Source organism: Saccostrea echinata, unplaced genomic scaffold (assembly GCF_033153115.1).
Source record: "Saccostrea echinata isolate AGI-Se365-2 ecotype Australia unplaced genomic scaffold, CSIRO_AGI_Sech_v1 ptg000010l, whole genome shotgun sequence".
In the NCBI taxonomy this organism is placed as follows: domain Eukaryota; kingdom Metazoa; phylum Mollusca; class Bivalvia; order Ostreida; family Ostreidae; genus Saccostrea; species Saccostrea echinata.
Window position 1 is genome coordinate 2,413,603 of NW_026889759.1, and position 13,135 is coordinate 2,426,737.

Genomic DNA, 13,135 nt, shown 5'->3' on the forward strand with positions numbered 1-13,135 from the left:
ATTTTTATTGTCTCCCTTTCTAGCTTATACATAGCATCAAGTAAATCCTCCTTTTTTTGCTACAGTAGTAAAAGAAAAATGTTTTATTTCACCCCACCAAAAGTGGAGATACCATAATTTTCAAATATAAATAAATGGGTTACATGTATTTATCGAGTAAAGTTACAGCATATTTCTAAGATTTAGAAACTGAAGATATTTATTTATTTATTTTTTTGAGTTTTAAACAAAGAAAAATTATATGTAATCTCATATTTGATTTCATTGACAAGTGGATGATATAAATAAAATTGTAACCACAGGACAAAAAATCACGCTGAAAGAAAAGAATTTAGGGTAGTCCGATCCTCAGGTTCCGAAAATCAGCTTTTCAGTAATTGAAAATTCTCACAAAAATGTTTTGGATGTCACAGAATAACGCGTATTTACCCATGGTATTTCTTCGTTCATCATTAAAGTTAATCATATTATACAGGGAAATTTATCAGATCTCAAATTTTTTTTCAGTAAATGCGAATAAAGCACCAGCTATGGATTTTCTACTTGAAAACTGATCAACAAATATATTTTTGGATTCCAAATTATAGGTATCCAGGCATTTGGAGAAAATTGCATGTTTTGCACACTTATACAGTATTTTAGTTAGTTCTTCTATTTACTTCAATTGTTATAAAATACATAGTGTAAAAAGTTATTGTTAGCATTGCAAGACATCCCAGATCACTTCTAATTTCATATCATGTTAATAAGCACGGGGATCTAATGCTACATTGAAGGAAATTTGATTTCTCTAAAAATTAATTTATTTTTGTACTTTTGTGGGGTACAAATGTCAACTTTTTATAATATCATTTCTAAGACTTCAAAGAACCTTAATTAAATCATATATATTGAGATGCATAAAATAAAAATTGTTGCAAGAAAATATTTCAATTTCAAGCTTCATTTTGAGACATTTTTAAATTCAATAATATCATTCCTAGCTGAGGATCGGATATCCTTAAGGAAGTTGAAGAACATGTGATATGCGTCTTTCATCACTTTATTTTTTTAAAAAAGAGACGGTTTTCTTTCTTAAAAAAATATTGCAAAAAATAATGCATATATGTGAGAGTTTATGAGTAATGTGAAATAAAGTTTACCTGTTGTTAATATATTACATTATAACTACTAATTAAAATATGAGCATTTTTTCGGTACATATTGCCATTCATTTCTGCTAAAAATCTTCTGTGTTTATTTTTTGTTGTTTTTTTTTTATTTAGGCGTGCTAAATTCCTCTGTATTTTAAATTTACTGTTTTGTAAATCCGACACCAGTAAATTTGTCACAGTCGTGGTTTTTTTCTTAAATTGTGCACTAGAGTGGAAACTAATTGTTTACATTTTTGTGGCACATTACATCAACAACAACCAATCAAACCGCTCGCTTTAGGATCGTCCAAGTTTGAATTGAACGAGGACATATAAAAAGCGAACGGGAGGCCGCGTAATTCACATCTTTCTCACTTGATCCGTTGCAGATCGTCACGTGAGAGTTAACTTGTTTGTAACTTTCTCCGTCTTTCCCAATTACCAATCAACAACAGCAATATGGTAGGTGCAAATTTATATACATCTTGTATTTTTTAGTTTTTAACGAATATAAATATAAAAAAAAATGTTTGTCAGCAAGCAAAAGTAGGTGGTGTTTTTTGGCGGCAAGCTGAACGTTGTACTTCGCCACGTGTAAAGGAAAAAAGTTATTTTAAGAGTTTTGGCCCTTTTTGAACTTAATTAATGAGATATACTTTTTATTTGGTTTATAATTCCTTGTTTCATATAATTTCTGCAAATAAAAGGTTGGACCACACCCATATTCACTATATATATTATTTAAGGTTTGGCAATAAATGTCGAGTGTAACAAGACTGAGCCATATAACATGGCGAATTTTTTTTCTGTTTTATATAAATATAACTTTTTTAATATTTTGAATGATCCCTTTTGATTTCAGAGGGAATGCATAAGTGTCCATGTTGGCCAGGCCGGAGTCCAGATGGGCAATGCCTGCTGGGAGTTGTACTGCCTAGAACATGGAATCCAGCCAGACGGTCAGATGCCCAGTGACAAGACCATTGGAGGTGGAGATGACTCCTTCAACACCTTCTTCAGCGAGACTGGTGCAGGCAAACATGTGCCCAGGGCTGTATTTGTTGACCTGGAACCAACAGTTGTTGGTATGTTCAGAATTATATACAAGGTTAAATTATAAGATGTAAATCTCATCTAAAACTGAGAAGGAAGGTTGCAATATGAATAAACTTTCCTTGTAACAGATATGAAATTTTACTTCCTTTAAAAAAGAACTTCCTTGATTGAAGTACTTGAGCTTAAAAGAGAAGCGCAATGTTTATTGACTACCGGTGAAAATGAAAGATCATAACAAAAAATATACTGAAAAGTGGCAAAATGGAACCATTCAACAACGATTAAATTGAAATGTTTGATCCTGTCTCATCATTTGTTTTTGTTAATTTTCAGATGAAGTTCGCACAGGAACATATCGTCAACTGTTCCACCCAGAGCAGCTCATAACAGGAAAGGAAGATGCTGCCAACAATTATGCCCGTGGACATTACACCATCGGCAAGGAAATTGTGGACTTGGTCCTGGACAGAATCCGTAAATTGGCTGACCAGTGCACTGGACTTCAGGGATTCCTCATCTTCCACAGCTTTGGTGGTGGAACAGGATCTGGATTCACCTCACTCCTCATGGAACGTCTGAGTGTGGATTATGGCAAGAAATCCAAACTGGAATTCTCCATCTACCCAGCTCCTCAAGTGTCAACTGCAGTAGTAGAGCCCTACAACTCCATCCTGACCACCCACACTACCCTGGAACACTCGGACTGTGCCTTCATGGTGGACAACGAAGCCATTTACGACATCTGTCGCCGCAATCTGGACATTGAGCGCCCCACCTACACCAACCTGAATCGTCTGATTGGTCAGATTGTCAGCTCCATTACTGCCTCCCTGCGTTTTGATGGTGCCCTGAATGTGGACTTGACAGAGTTCCAGACCAACTTGGTGCCCTACCCTCGTATCCATTTCCCTCTGGCTACATATGCTCCCGTCATATCTGCTGAAAAAGCCTACCATGAACAACTCTCTGTGGCTGAAATCACCAATGCCTGCTTCGAACCAGCTAACCAGATGGTCAAATGTGACCCACGTCATGGCAAGTACATGGCTTGTTGCATGTTGTACCGAGGAGATGTTGTACCAAAGGATGTGAATGCTGCCATTGCTACCATCAAGACCAAGCGTACCATCCAATTTGTGGACTGGTGTCCCACCGGATTCAAGGTTGGCATCAACTACCAGCCACCTACTGTTGTCCCAGGAGGTGACCTGGCCAAGGTTCAGCGTGCTGTCTGCATGTTGAGCAACACCACTGCCATTGCTGAGGCCTGGGCTCGTCTGGATCACAAGTTTGACCTGATGTATGCCAAGCGAGCCTTTGTCCACTGGTACGTTGGAGAGGGTATGGAGGAAGGAGAATTCTCTGAGGCCCGTGAAGATCTGGCTGCCCTGGAGAAGGATTATGAAGAAGTGGGTGTGGACTCGGTGGAAGGTGAAGGAGAGGAGGAGGGAGAAGAATATTAAATGTGTTCAATGATATTTGAATTCAGGAACTTTTTTCTATTTTTTCAACATGTTGAAAAGAAAATAAACACCATTTTGAAATGTTTTCTTTTTTGTTTTCACTATATTACTTTTAAGAGTCAAGATTAAGGAAGTAAGAGCAAGACTTGTTAATCAAGTAGTTTGCTTGCTGTGTTTTGGAATTGAGCCTTGTAATAAGGAAATGGGGTCCTACTTGCTCAACTGGATAAAAGAAAAACAAGGGAAAATGCATTTCACAAGTCTGAAAATTCAAGTTCCCCCTTTTTTGACCCAATTTATAATTTTTAAAACAGAAAAATACTTGCTTTAAATATATTGCCTCTTGAAAGAAATTTTTCGGAATTCAGGAATGTGCATTTCCAAATCAACCCTATGATGGAATGCAGAAGGATGATACGGGAAACGATGGTTTTTGAGTTCCAAATATTTTGCAATGGTGGTATAGTAACTGGTTTGTGGTAAAAGAAAAGGGTCAGATGTAAAGTATTAAGTACTGTCAATATGAATCCCAAAATTTAGATGCACAACCTGTACAGGTTATGGTTAAAAATTATGAGAAGGCACATTTGAGTAATTCAAGCTGAGGCAATTCAAAGTTTTATTGTGCTTAGAGTCCACCCAGAGATCAAAAACCTATCTTTCTATCCAGGAAACACACCCAAACCAACTGAAAAAAAAAAAGAATATTTTTAAAAATTCTTGTCATTTAAAAAATTTCTTCACTTAACAAAATTAACAACAGAATAAACTGTTGCAAATATTTGTAAGTTGACTTTTTTGGTGAATATTTCTATTTTAAATTGGAATAGGTGACAACTTTCGCTAAAATGTTTGCCTTTATACCTTTACATAAAAGGCTTTGAATAAAATCTACTTCACATTTAGGAGGTAGTTTATCCTTGTTCCCCTAGGATTGTTGTACTCGTGGGAAACTAGCAGTATTGATTCTCCCCTCGGAAAATCTACTGCTATTATGGAACTGTTGCTATAGATCTACTCCAAAAAAATCAATATGTGTCCCATTAACCAAACAGAAATGGGGGAATTAATCAAAGAAGCTGCGAATTGATTGCCAAGTGTAGCCATCAATGCCTTGCATAATTAATCAGAAACATCCCCAGTGAAAAATGATGATGTTGCTATGAGGACATGGTTTACTGTTTGTGGCTTTTATTATGGTTACTTAAAAATACTATCATTGCTCATGCTGTTATTTATGACACAGGAAAATCCAACAAACATACAGTTGAACTTCGGTATCTCGAACACAGATATCTTGAATACCATGGATATGTCAAAGTCATTTTGAAGTCCCAACTGCTTATTCCTTAAGCATTTTACCTTGGATATCTCGAAGTAATTTCTTGTTGACTTAGAGTTCGAGACAACAAGGTTTGACTGTACATAAATATAACACTGGGATATGTTTCTTTTCTTTTTAATTTTCTTCTCATTTTATGTAGAAAGAAAATAATTTTTTATATATATCTCTATAAACGAAGAACATTAACTCCATTCACTCATACACACATGAGATTTCTATCTCAACAGACCCATCAGTAATTATGGCCAAAAAAGATTGGCTTCTGAGTTGTAATTTTGTATATAATACATATATAATAAGAATATTATATATTTAAATTAAGATCATTCATTCAATAATCATTTGTACAAATAAATAAATAATTTATTCTAAGCACCAAATGCTGCAAATGTACAATATTCAATCAGGCAGTACAATCAAAGTGGATATGATTTTTCATAAACAGGTGTAAAGGGATTGCCTGAATAGCCACTTTAAAAAGGATTCGTCCATTACAAAGCTTACTGAGGAAAGACAACTCTTCCATTCCACACTCATATTCTTCCAAACAAACACTGAATAAAATTAGACATAACAAAACATTAACAATCACTATGAGCAGACAAGATATTGGCCTTCAAAACAAAAATACAAATACCATAAATGCAGTATTTGGCCACCTATATAGCCTTTATACTAATCTGAGTTGGTGAAAAAGTTTGGCCACTGAGGTAGGACAAAATCTTGAAGCTGAAAATATTCATGGAGGAAATCTATAGATTTCTGCATTACAAATACAAAACATGAAGGTGGTTATAGGAAAATGCATTTATGTGACTATTATGAGGCTACTATGATACTTAATTTGACTACAGTACTAATACTAGGCGGAGACTTTGTCTCCCTGTAAGAAAATGATGAAACGATGATATCTCGGAGATGTACGATGACTGTTGTTCACTAATATCACTTTCGAGTAGGCTACTAGTATCACGATACTTTTGATTCCCTGAAAGGTCTTTGGAAGACAGTGGAATGCACACAGTTCATTTGTACTTAAAATTTTTTTACCCATTTTCACTGAACTCAACAATTTCAAACTAATCATAGAAAAAATAAAATTCTTTAAAAAAATATATAAACCAAAAATTATCCTCTAAACAAGGAATGGCTGAAATCCCTGAATAACAATTAAATTCATGATTGAGATATTTTCATAAACATACAGTACTTGAGTATAAAATGGATTTCATTCGACATGTATGCAAAAAAAATCATGCATTCATCATTTTCATTCAAACAATATTATATAAGCCTAAAACAATCATCTCACTGCTGCCCAGAAAAAGACGCACTATAACAGAGAGAATGTCGACTCTTGCGTTTAGTTGTCCGTCTAAGGGTCATGTAACTTGTAGCACCTTGTTTTTCTGAGCACCTTGGTGAAGACATTTCAGAGTCACTGGAGACACAGCTTTTCTTGGCCGAATTCAAAGTCCAGATATGTGAGGAGTGTCCAGAAATACCTAGAGGTGATTTTGGCACAAATGCATAGGAACACGATGGTGAATTGTCAGTTGCAGTGTTAGGGGAAGACGAAATCCCTGAGGATGATTCATGGTCACATGACTTTTTGGGGGAACTATGGATAATTTTCTCAGATGAGATTGTGGAGAAGGAAAGATTAAATGGCATTTCCTTGCTTTTGTCTGATTTGGAGATACTGGCAAAGTATGTATCGCTCTCTGAACCACACTCCAAGTCTGAAGGACTGCCATGATCTTCACTGGAATCTGCAATGATTGATCAACGTACAGGTCACAAAACACACAAAAAATATTTTGGTTATTTTAATATTGGATAATTATTTATTATATCCAGCAGATAGCACAGCAATGGGATTACTTACCATCATATTCCTGAAAGGAATCTTCCTCATCCTCCTGATCACCAAAGTAGCCAGACATTACAGATTCATCCATGATGACCGAGTTATCCTCAATGGATGGAGTGGCTGCATTCTCTCTGTCTTGCAAATGTGGATAAATTCTGCAGAGACATAAATAATGGATTATTAGACACACAATCAATACAGTTGCACAGAAATATTCCAATTTCATATCATGAAATATGTTTTGCCAAATTAAGGCATACACACCTTTCACACTTTCTCTTTTTTCTAGACGGAGACAAAATAAGTTCATCTGCATTCCTGAACTTAACACAGACATCAGAGCCCTGTAGTATGTGTTCCGTCACCCCCAGCATGGCACACAGTTCCTCATAACTCATGATGGGAATTTCGCTGACTTTATAGAATTTTTCTTCTGCATACCGAAGTTTGACGGCTTGTAGTTTCACATCTCTGTGATCTACCACTGAACCCTCTAGAAAGCTACAAAAGAGAAAGACACTTCAATGTTCTGAAAAATTTTTTCTTTAAATTTTCCCCTCATTTTAAACAAGTTTTGTGTCTAAGTACATGTATGTGTGTTTGATGTCTTACCACTTTTCATGCATATGGAAAGCACAGCGACTAATGTCTTCTATGGAAAATCCACTGAATTCCACTATCTTGTCTGGCCAAGGCATTTCTGTTGAAAATTGCAAAGGAACACTACATTAAAATATTTTGCTTCAACAATGAGAATATATTATTGATATGGATTGTCAACATTTTCAAAGGAAAAGTTCATGCAAGCTTGTTAGCAGTAATTCCTTTTATACCTAGCTTCATCAAGAGTCTTGCAAGAAGGACACAGCTAGCTGCAATTTCTGCGGGGCTGTACTGTCCCATCTCGGCCTGAAGGAGGGTCAGCTCACAGATGTACTCTGCTAAACAGCTGCATTTCCTGTCCAGGCCTGCAACACTGGAGAAAATCTCAACGAAATCTAGACTGTTAGGAACCCTGATGTTCCCCCTCAGTGTGGCAGATATCTCTCCCATCATTCTCACAACATCCTCATACTTGTATGTATTGTCTGTCAACCATGCTGCTTCACGGATAGTGATGATGTCTTTTCCAAGAAACCTATAAGAGGAAGGGGAAAAAAAAAAAAGTTTTATTAGTGTTCATTGACATGAAAAAGTGATGCTCATTCCTTTTTTTTATTCTTACTATCAAGTTATCACCAGATAATGATGCTTCATCTTACCTTGAACACAAAACCATGGCAGACACGCCTAGCAGTTGGAGTTTGGATCGAGATGTTTTATGAATTTTCAGGTATCGATCTACTACACTGACAGCTATATGTAGGGTGTGACTAGAGAAGTCTTTCATCCCAGCAATTTCTACCAACCAGTCGACTAAAATGTACCTGAAAAATAACAGAAATGGATTTAAAAAAGAGAAAATATTCTTTAATTTATTGTATTTGTCTGCATAAACAGGCCCTTTACTGAATATCTTATGGAAAATGTTGATGTTGTTTTATTGTTCTGTTTAGTTCCACTACAGCAATGTCTGTATATTTACCTCATGGAGGTAGTGAGTTCCTGAGATGTTCTGAAGCATTCCTGAGTATTGGACGGAGTTGTGGACTGAACTAGCTCTCGGACAAACATGGCTGCCTGAGACTTAGTGATACCCCCATACATTTCATTGGCATACATTTTACACAGTGAAAGCTTGCTATCTAAATTATTCATTTTCGCTATCTCTCGTAACTGTCGTATACTCTCAAGTTTTCTCGCTCTGTCTGTAACCTACAATTCAAAATAATATTTATATATTGGTTAACATTTTTATATAATATGAATTGAATCCATACAAAAGTAGGGCTGGGACGATATATCGAGATATCGATAATATCGATTCAATGTGAGGATGATACGCATATCGATACATATGAAAAAATATCGAAATATCGCCCAAAAAATTCTTACTTATGTTTTTCTTTGTTTACCTTACATTTTGGGTTTAATATTTAAAACAAATATGCTGAATATAAATATGAATATGAAATACATAATAATTAACACCACTTGTGTAAAATAATTAAGTTTTACAACAGATATACAACTTCTTTGAATAAAATATTCTTATTTGTGAAGAAATGTTTTGTTCATTTCAATACAAAAAAAAAATTTATAACCAATTAAACATATCGTGATACATATCGTATCGTGGCTCAAATATCGGGATACGTATCGATATAGAAAAAGTTGTATCGTCCCAGCACTATACAAAAGCTAGCTAATAATTCAAGTATTTCTTTTTGATCAACTTCTACGAAGTCATTATGATTTTCCACTTTCACTGACATTAATTTCACCGACCATGCAAATGACCATGAAAGGTTTAAATTACGATACTTTCTGATCAGCTTACCATACAATCTTGGTACTGTTTCTGCCATAACAAGAACGCAGCAGACCCAGATCCAAGCTGACTAGCGTTGTTAAGGAACACATCAGATTCAGCAACCTGTTCCTCATCGTCCAGTAATAACAAAGTTTTGGCCACACACACATTCACATTTTTGGTATCTTGTTTGTCATTCTAAAATTAAAACCAACGAACTGAACATTGGTCATTCATAAAGCACTAAATTCCTTACTCAAAGTAAATAAGTAAATGTTTTCTTTAAGAATGAAAATATTACTCAAAATTATTTACCTCTTGCAGATAATTTTTCATGTAGGTGAATACACATTCTTTACAGCAGGCTCCATTGATAGACCAGGGTGGACGGATAAATAACCAGGTAAAAGGTTCAAATGGGGTCATGGACTCAATCTGACAAAAGAGCTCAGCAGCCTTGATTCCATTACTTGTAACTTTCCTTCCTTCAAAATCACCGGGTACTATAAAGTATAGAAATATATTTAACTTTATACATTGTCATTGCAAATGATTTGAAATAAATGTAACTATCTAGACAACCTCTTTTGGAACAGTAGAAAAACTCTCACAGTCTATTGACTCTAATTGCTTAACTGCAATTAACATTTTTAATTTTTATTTTTAAATCTTTTCCTGAAACTACTCATCTTTACAACATACTATTCCTTTAAATATCTTTGCAATAATATTTTTGACTTAAAAGAAATCTTGGCTTTTAATGAATTCAAGCTAAGTACTTACACCCTTCATTATAAAGGTAAGCTATCGCCATTTTGATGAGAGCTTCGATATTTCCAAACTCTGAAGCTCTATAAAAAAAAAAGAACTACATGTGTATTCATAGATACAATACAAAACAAAATTTCACATTTATCTTGCGACAATTTGGCTAATTTTATATAATTAATACTTACTTTTCGAAATGCTGGATGTTATTAGATGATGGCCATGTGTCTAAAAAGCTTGCTGTATTCCATAATGTGGAGCAACCATCAATGATATCACGAAAACTGGAGTTTACCTGTATTAGAAAAAGAAATGTGATCTCCACTGAAGAATCTGAAATAATTAAACTGTAAATTCCTGGTTCAGATTTTTGATGGATTGACAACCCTCCATATGAACTTACCGCTCGCATACTGAGCAGGTCTTTGATGTGTAGACTTTTGAGTATGCACAAAATGAGTTCTTCTGGCAGGTTCCATAGTGAGACCTGGCTGCTACGAGTTCGCGGACCTAAATGCATGTGTACGGGAATAAATTTGTTGGGGGACTTCTGTAGCCGATTTAGTGCCGACAAAACTGAAATGCGAGGTGTTAAAAAATGAAAATACAAGCTTAAAATTCATTCTGTGACAAATTTGTTAAGGGAACATTGACCAATTAATTACATATACAGGTGGTGATTAATGAATAAATGATACATACTTATATAGAATAAACCTATTTAAACACCTTGTGGTGTGTCAATAATAAATGGGATTGTTTAATCCTAATGGGGCCTGGTCATATTAATAACTGAACCACAATAGCAATAAAGGCCTTGGACAGGATTATCGGTACCTAGTCTAAGTACCTTATTCATAAATTGTCAATTAATTGAGAAAAACATGAGCTGGCAATTTTATTCTGGGTTATTGTAATCATAAAAACCAATAATTAGCATCTGATGTAATGATCAATTCTTATCATGACCAATAATTTATACATAATCCCAATACAGGTAACAGTGATGGAATAATTTATAGTGTAGACTGGTCAATAACTGTCATTCAAAATCACCCTTTTTAAAATTATTTCCCTCATAAACTTACCTCTTCCAAATAAACCCATTTTTTAAAAACACAAATACAGTGTTTGTAACACTGCAATGCTATGTCAACCTAACAATAAATATTTGCACATGGGTCCTAGAACTGCATGTAAAACAAGGGTAGTGAAGTGCAATATTACAAATGATCTCATAACTCTGTTGTCTTGTTACCATGTCACAATGCATCTGTGAATCCATCATATAGATTTTTATCTAGACAGATTATTACTTTGACAGCTGTCAGACATATAACATGTTGTAAAATTACGGCATGTTTGACATTCTTTTCAATGTTAACTGAAATAAATGTATATAAACTATACTTACAAAATGACACAAGAACCATATTTGAAGTCCTTGGAATTGTTTAAGTTTTATCACAGAATTATATGTACCAAATGACTTTAACTATCGACGTATTTAATGCAAAGAAGCGTCGATACAATGCAGGTGGAGATCTATAATTAGTACCGGCGAGGGTATTCCCGCATTTGATTGGTTGGCAATGTAAACAAGCAAGCACATGTTTGGACCGTTGTCCAATTAAAAACATGAAAACCGAACATGTTTGTTGACATTTACAAACCAAATTGATTTCAAATATACAGGTCCAAACATATATGTCTATAATTATATTCGTTAATATTTGCATGGATTTACATATTCACAAGTATAGACAAACTGTGACATCGATGACACATAACAAGAGAGAGAAACCATTTATAAACGATCAATACATTTAAAATCTAGATCTACATTATGATTGTAAATACATTCAAATCTACGGTATATTGGAAGAGGTTTATGAATGTTATAAGACTAACATTATATAAAATATTTTTGCCCCCAAATTCACATCGACCTAGGCCTAATTTTGTGTGCAACAATAATCCGTACACCGGTTGACCTAATTACGGAGAAAATATTATTTGCTGAAATTGAACGCCCTGGTCGTTACTGTTATATATAGGTTAATTGAAAATATCTTTATATTACATTTACTTGAGCTTTCATGTCTTGACATCAACATGTGGTTTTAGAGTGCATAATGATAATGAAGACTGTACTTTCACGATGCATTTGAAAATACGACAATCTATTTTTGGATAACTTCTGCCATTACTTAATATAAAGTCTCCATATGAAATTATAAAGCAGACAATTACAAAAAATGACGTTTTTTTATGTGGTAGAAGTCAAAAATATATTATCATTATTAGGCGGGTTGGGATAGATAAACGATAAGAGTAGGTCAGTTTGAATATACCGCCTTCCTATTGACAGTTGTTGTAAATTTCATACTGTTGCCGCTTTTAAAAAACATTCTTTAGAAATATAAAATAGTTTACGGAATAACATGCATATTTACCTTTCATCTCCTTATCTTTCCCCTCTCCTTACTATTGCACAAACTTTTTAAATTAAAATTGCAACGTTTTCTCTCAAACGTACATTACAACCTTACCAAAACTCATCTCTTTTCTGATTGGTCAATTCTTGGCTCGTTTACAAACGAGGAAAGTTGGCTTCGCTGACACCTTCCCAGGGTTCCGTGTATTTTCAAATGAAAAGTAATAGCCCCAGGGAAGTAACGGGTTGGAGACAACATCTGTCATTAAAGATCCGTTATCGATTTTGTAATTTAACGGCATATGATCTTGTCAAACATTACAGTCAAAACGCAACATTACGATTGCTCATATTTAAAGATTAAAAAAAAATCCCGGTAAATATTACACGTTAAATTGTCACCTTACACAATATCAAATATATTAATAAAAAGTATTAGCAAATACATAATGCATTAAAAAATAAATAATGCATATATTTTTCTGAATTAGAAAATATTTATTTAAAAAAAAGAAATGTAACGTTACATTTCACGATTTTGCTACATTTGAAGGACAGAAATTTGTCCTTTATCAAACAAATGGAAATTTATTGGAGGATTTATTAAAACAGTTCAAATATTTTTTTAAATTATGAAATAATTGAAA

At 34.3% G+C, this 13,135-nt stretch overlaps 2 protein-coding genes across 3 annotated transcripts; one reads left to right on the top strand and one right to left on the bottom strand.

The window, feature by feature from the left end:
- Nucleotides 1–1,468: 1,468 nt before the first annotated feature.
- LOC133184133 (tubulin alpha-1A chain-like) lies at nucleotides 1,469–3,737 on the top strand. Its single transcript, XM_061319002.1, has 3 exons — nucleotides 1,469–1,595; nucleotides 1,996–2,218; nucleotides 2,523–3,737. Exons 1-3 carry the CDS (start codon nucleotides 1,593–1,595, stop codon nucleotides 3,650–3,652), a joined length of 1,356 nt encoding a protein of 451 aa, XP_061174986.1. The 5' UTR covers nucleotides 1,469–1,592; the 3' UTR covers nucleotides 3,653–3,737.
- A 1,426-nt stretch (nucleotides 3,738–5,163) lies between these two features.
- Nucleotides 5,164–12,608, bottom strand: LOC133184132 (cyclin-F-like). Of its 2 annotated transcripts, none has more exons than XM_061319001.1 (13): nucleotides 12,508–12,608; nucleotides 10,455–10,627; nucleotides 10,240–10,346; nucleotides 10,067–10,134; nucleotides 9,599–9,786; nucleotides 9,311–9,481; nucleotides 8,456–8,685; nucleotides 8,133–8,297; nucleotides 7,704–8,008; nucleotides 7,483–7,570; nucleotides 7,135–7,371; nucleotides 6,886–7,025; nucleotides 5,164–6,769 (listed from the first exon to the last, which is right to left on the bottom strand). In XM_061319001.1, the coding sequence occupies exons 1-13, from the start codon at nucleotides 12,512–12,514 to the stop codon at nucleotides 6,306–6,308; spliced, it is 2,343 nt and encodes a 780-aa protein (XP_061174985.1). In that variant the 5' UTR covers nucleotides 12,515–12,608; the 3' UTR covers nucleotides 5,164–6,305. The 2 variants fall into 2 exon arrangements, with proteins under 2 accessions (XP_061174985.1, XP_061174984.1); XM_061319000.1 differs by lacking the exon at nucleotides 12,508–12,608 and adding an exon at nucleotides 11,466–11,541.
- Nucleotides 12,609–13,135: the final 527 nt, after the last annotated feature.

Coding starts and splice junctions, on each gene's coding strand:
- LOC133184133 (XM_061319002.1), top strand. Junction 2,219..2,522: donor CCTGGAACCAACAGTTGTTG/GTATGTTCAGAA, acceptor GTTAATTTTCAG/ATGAAGTTCGCACAGGAACA.
- LOC133184132 (XM_061319000.1), bottom strand. Junction 8,298..8,455: donor GAACTCACTACCTCCATGAG/GTAAATATACAG, acceptor GTTATTTTTCAG/GTACATTTTAGTCGACTGGT. Junction 7,026..7,134: donor AAAAAGAGAAAGTGTGAAAG/GTGTGTATGCCT, acceptor ATGTCTCTGCAG/AATTTATCCACATTTGCAAG.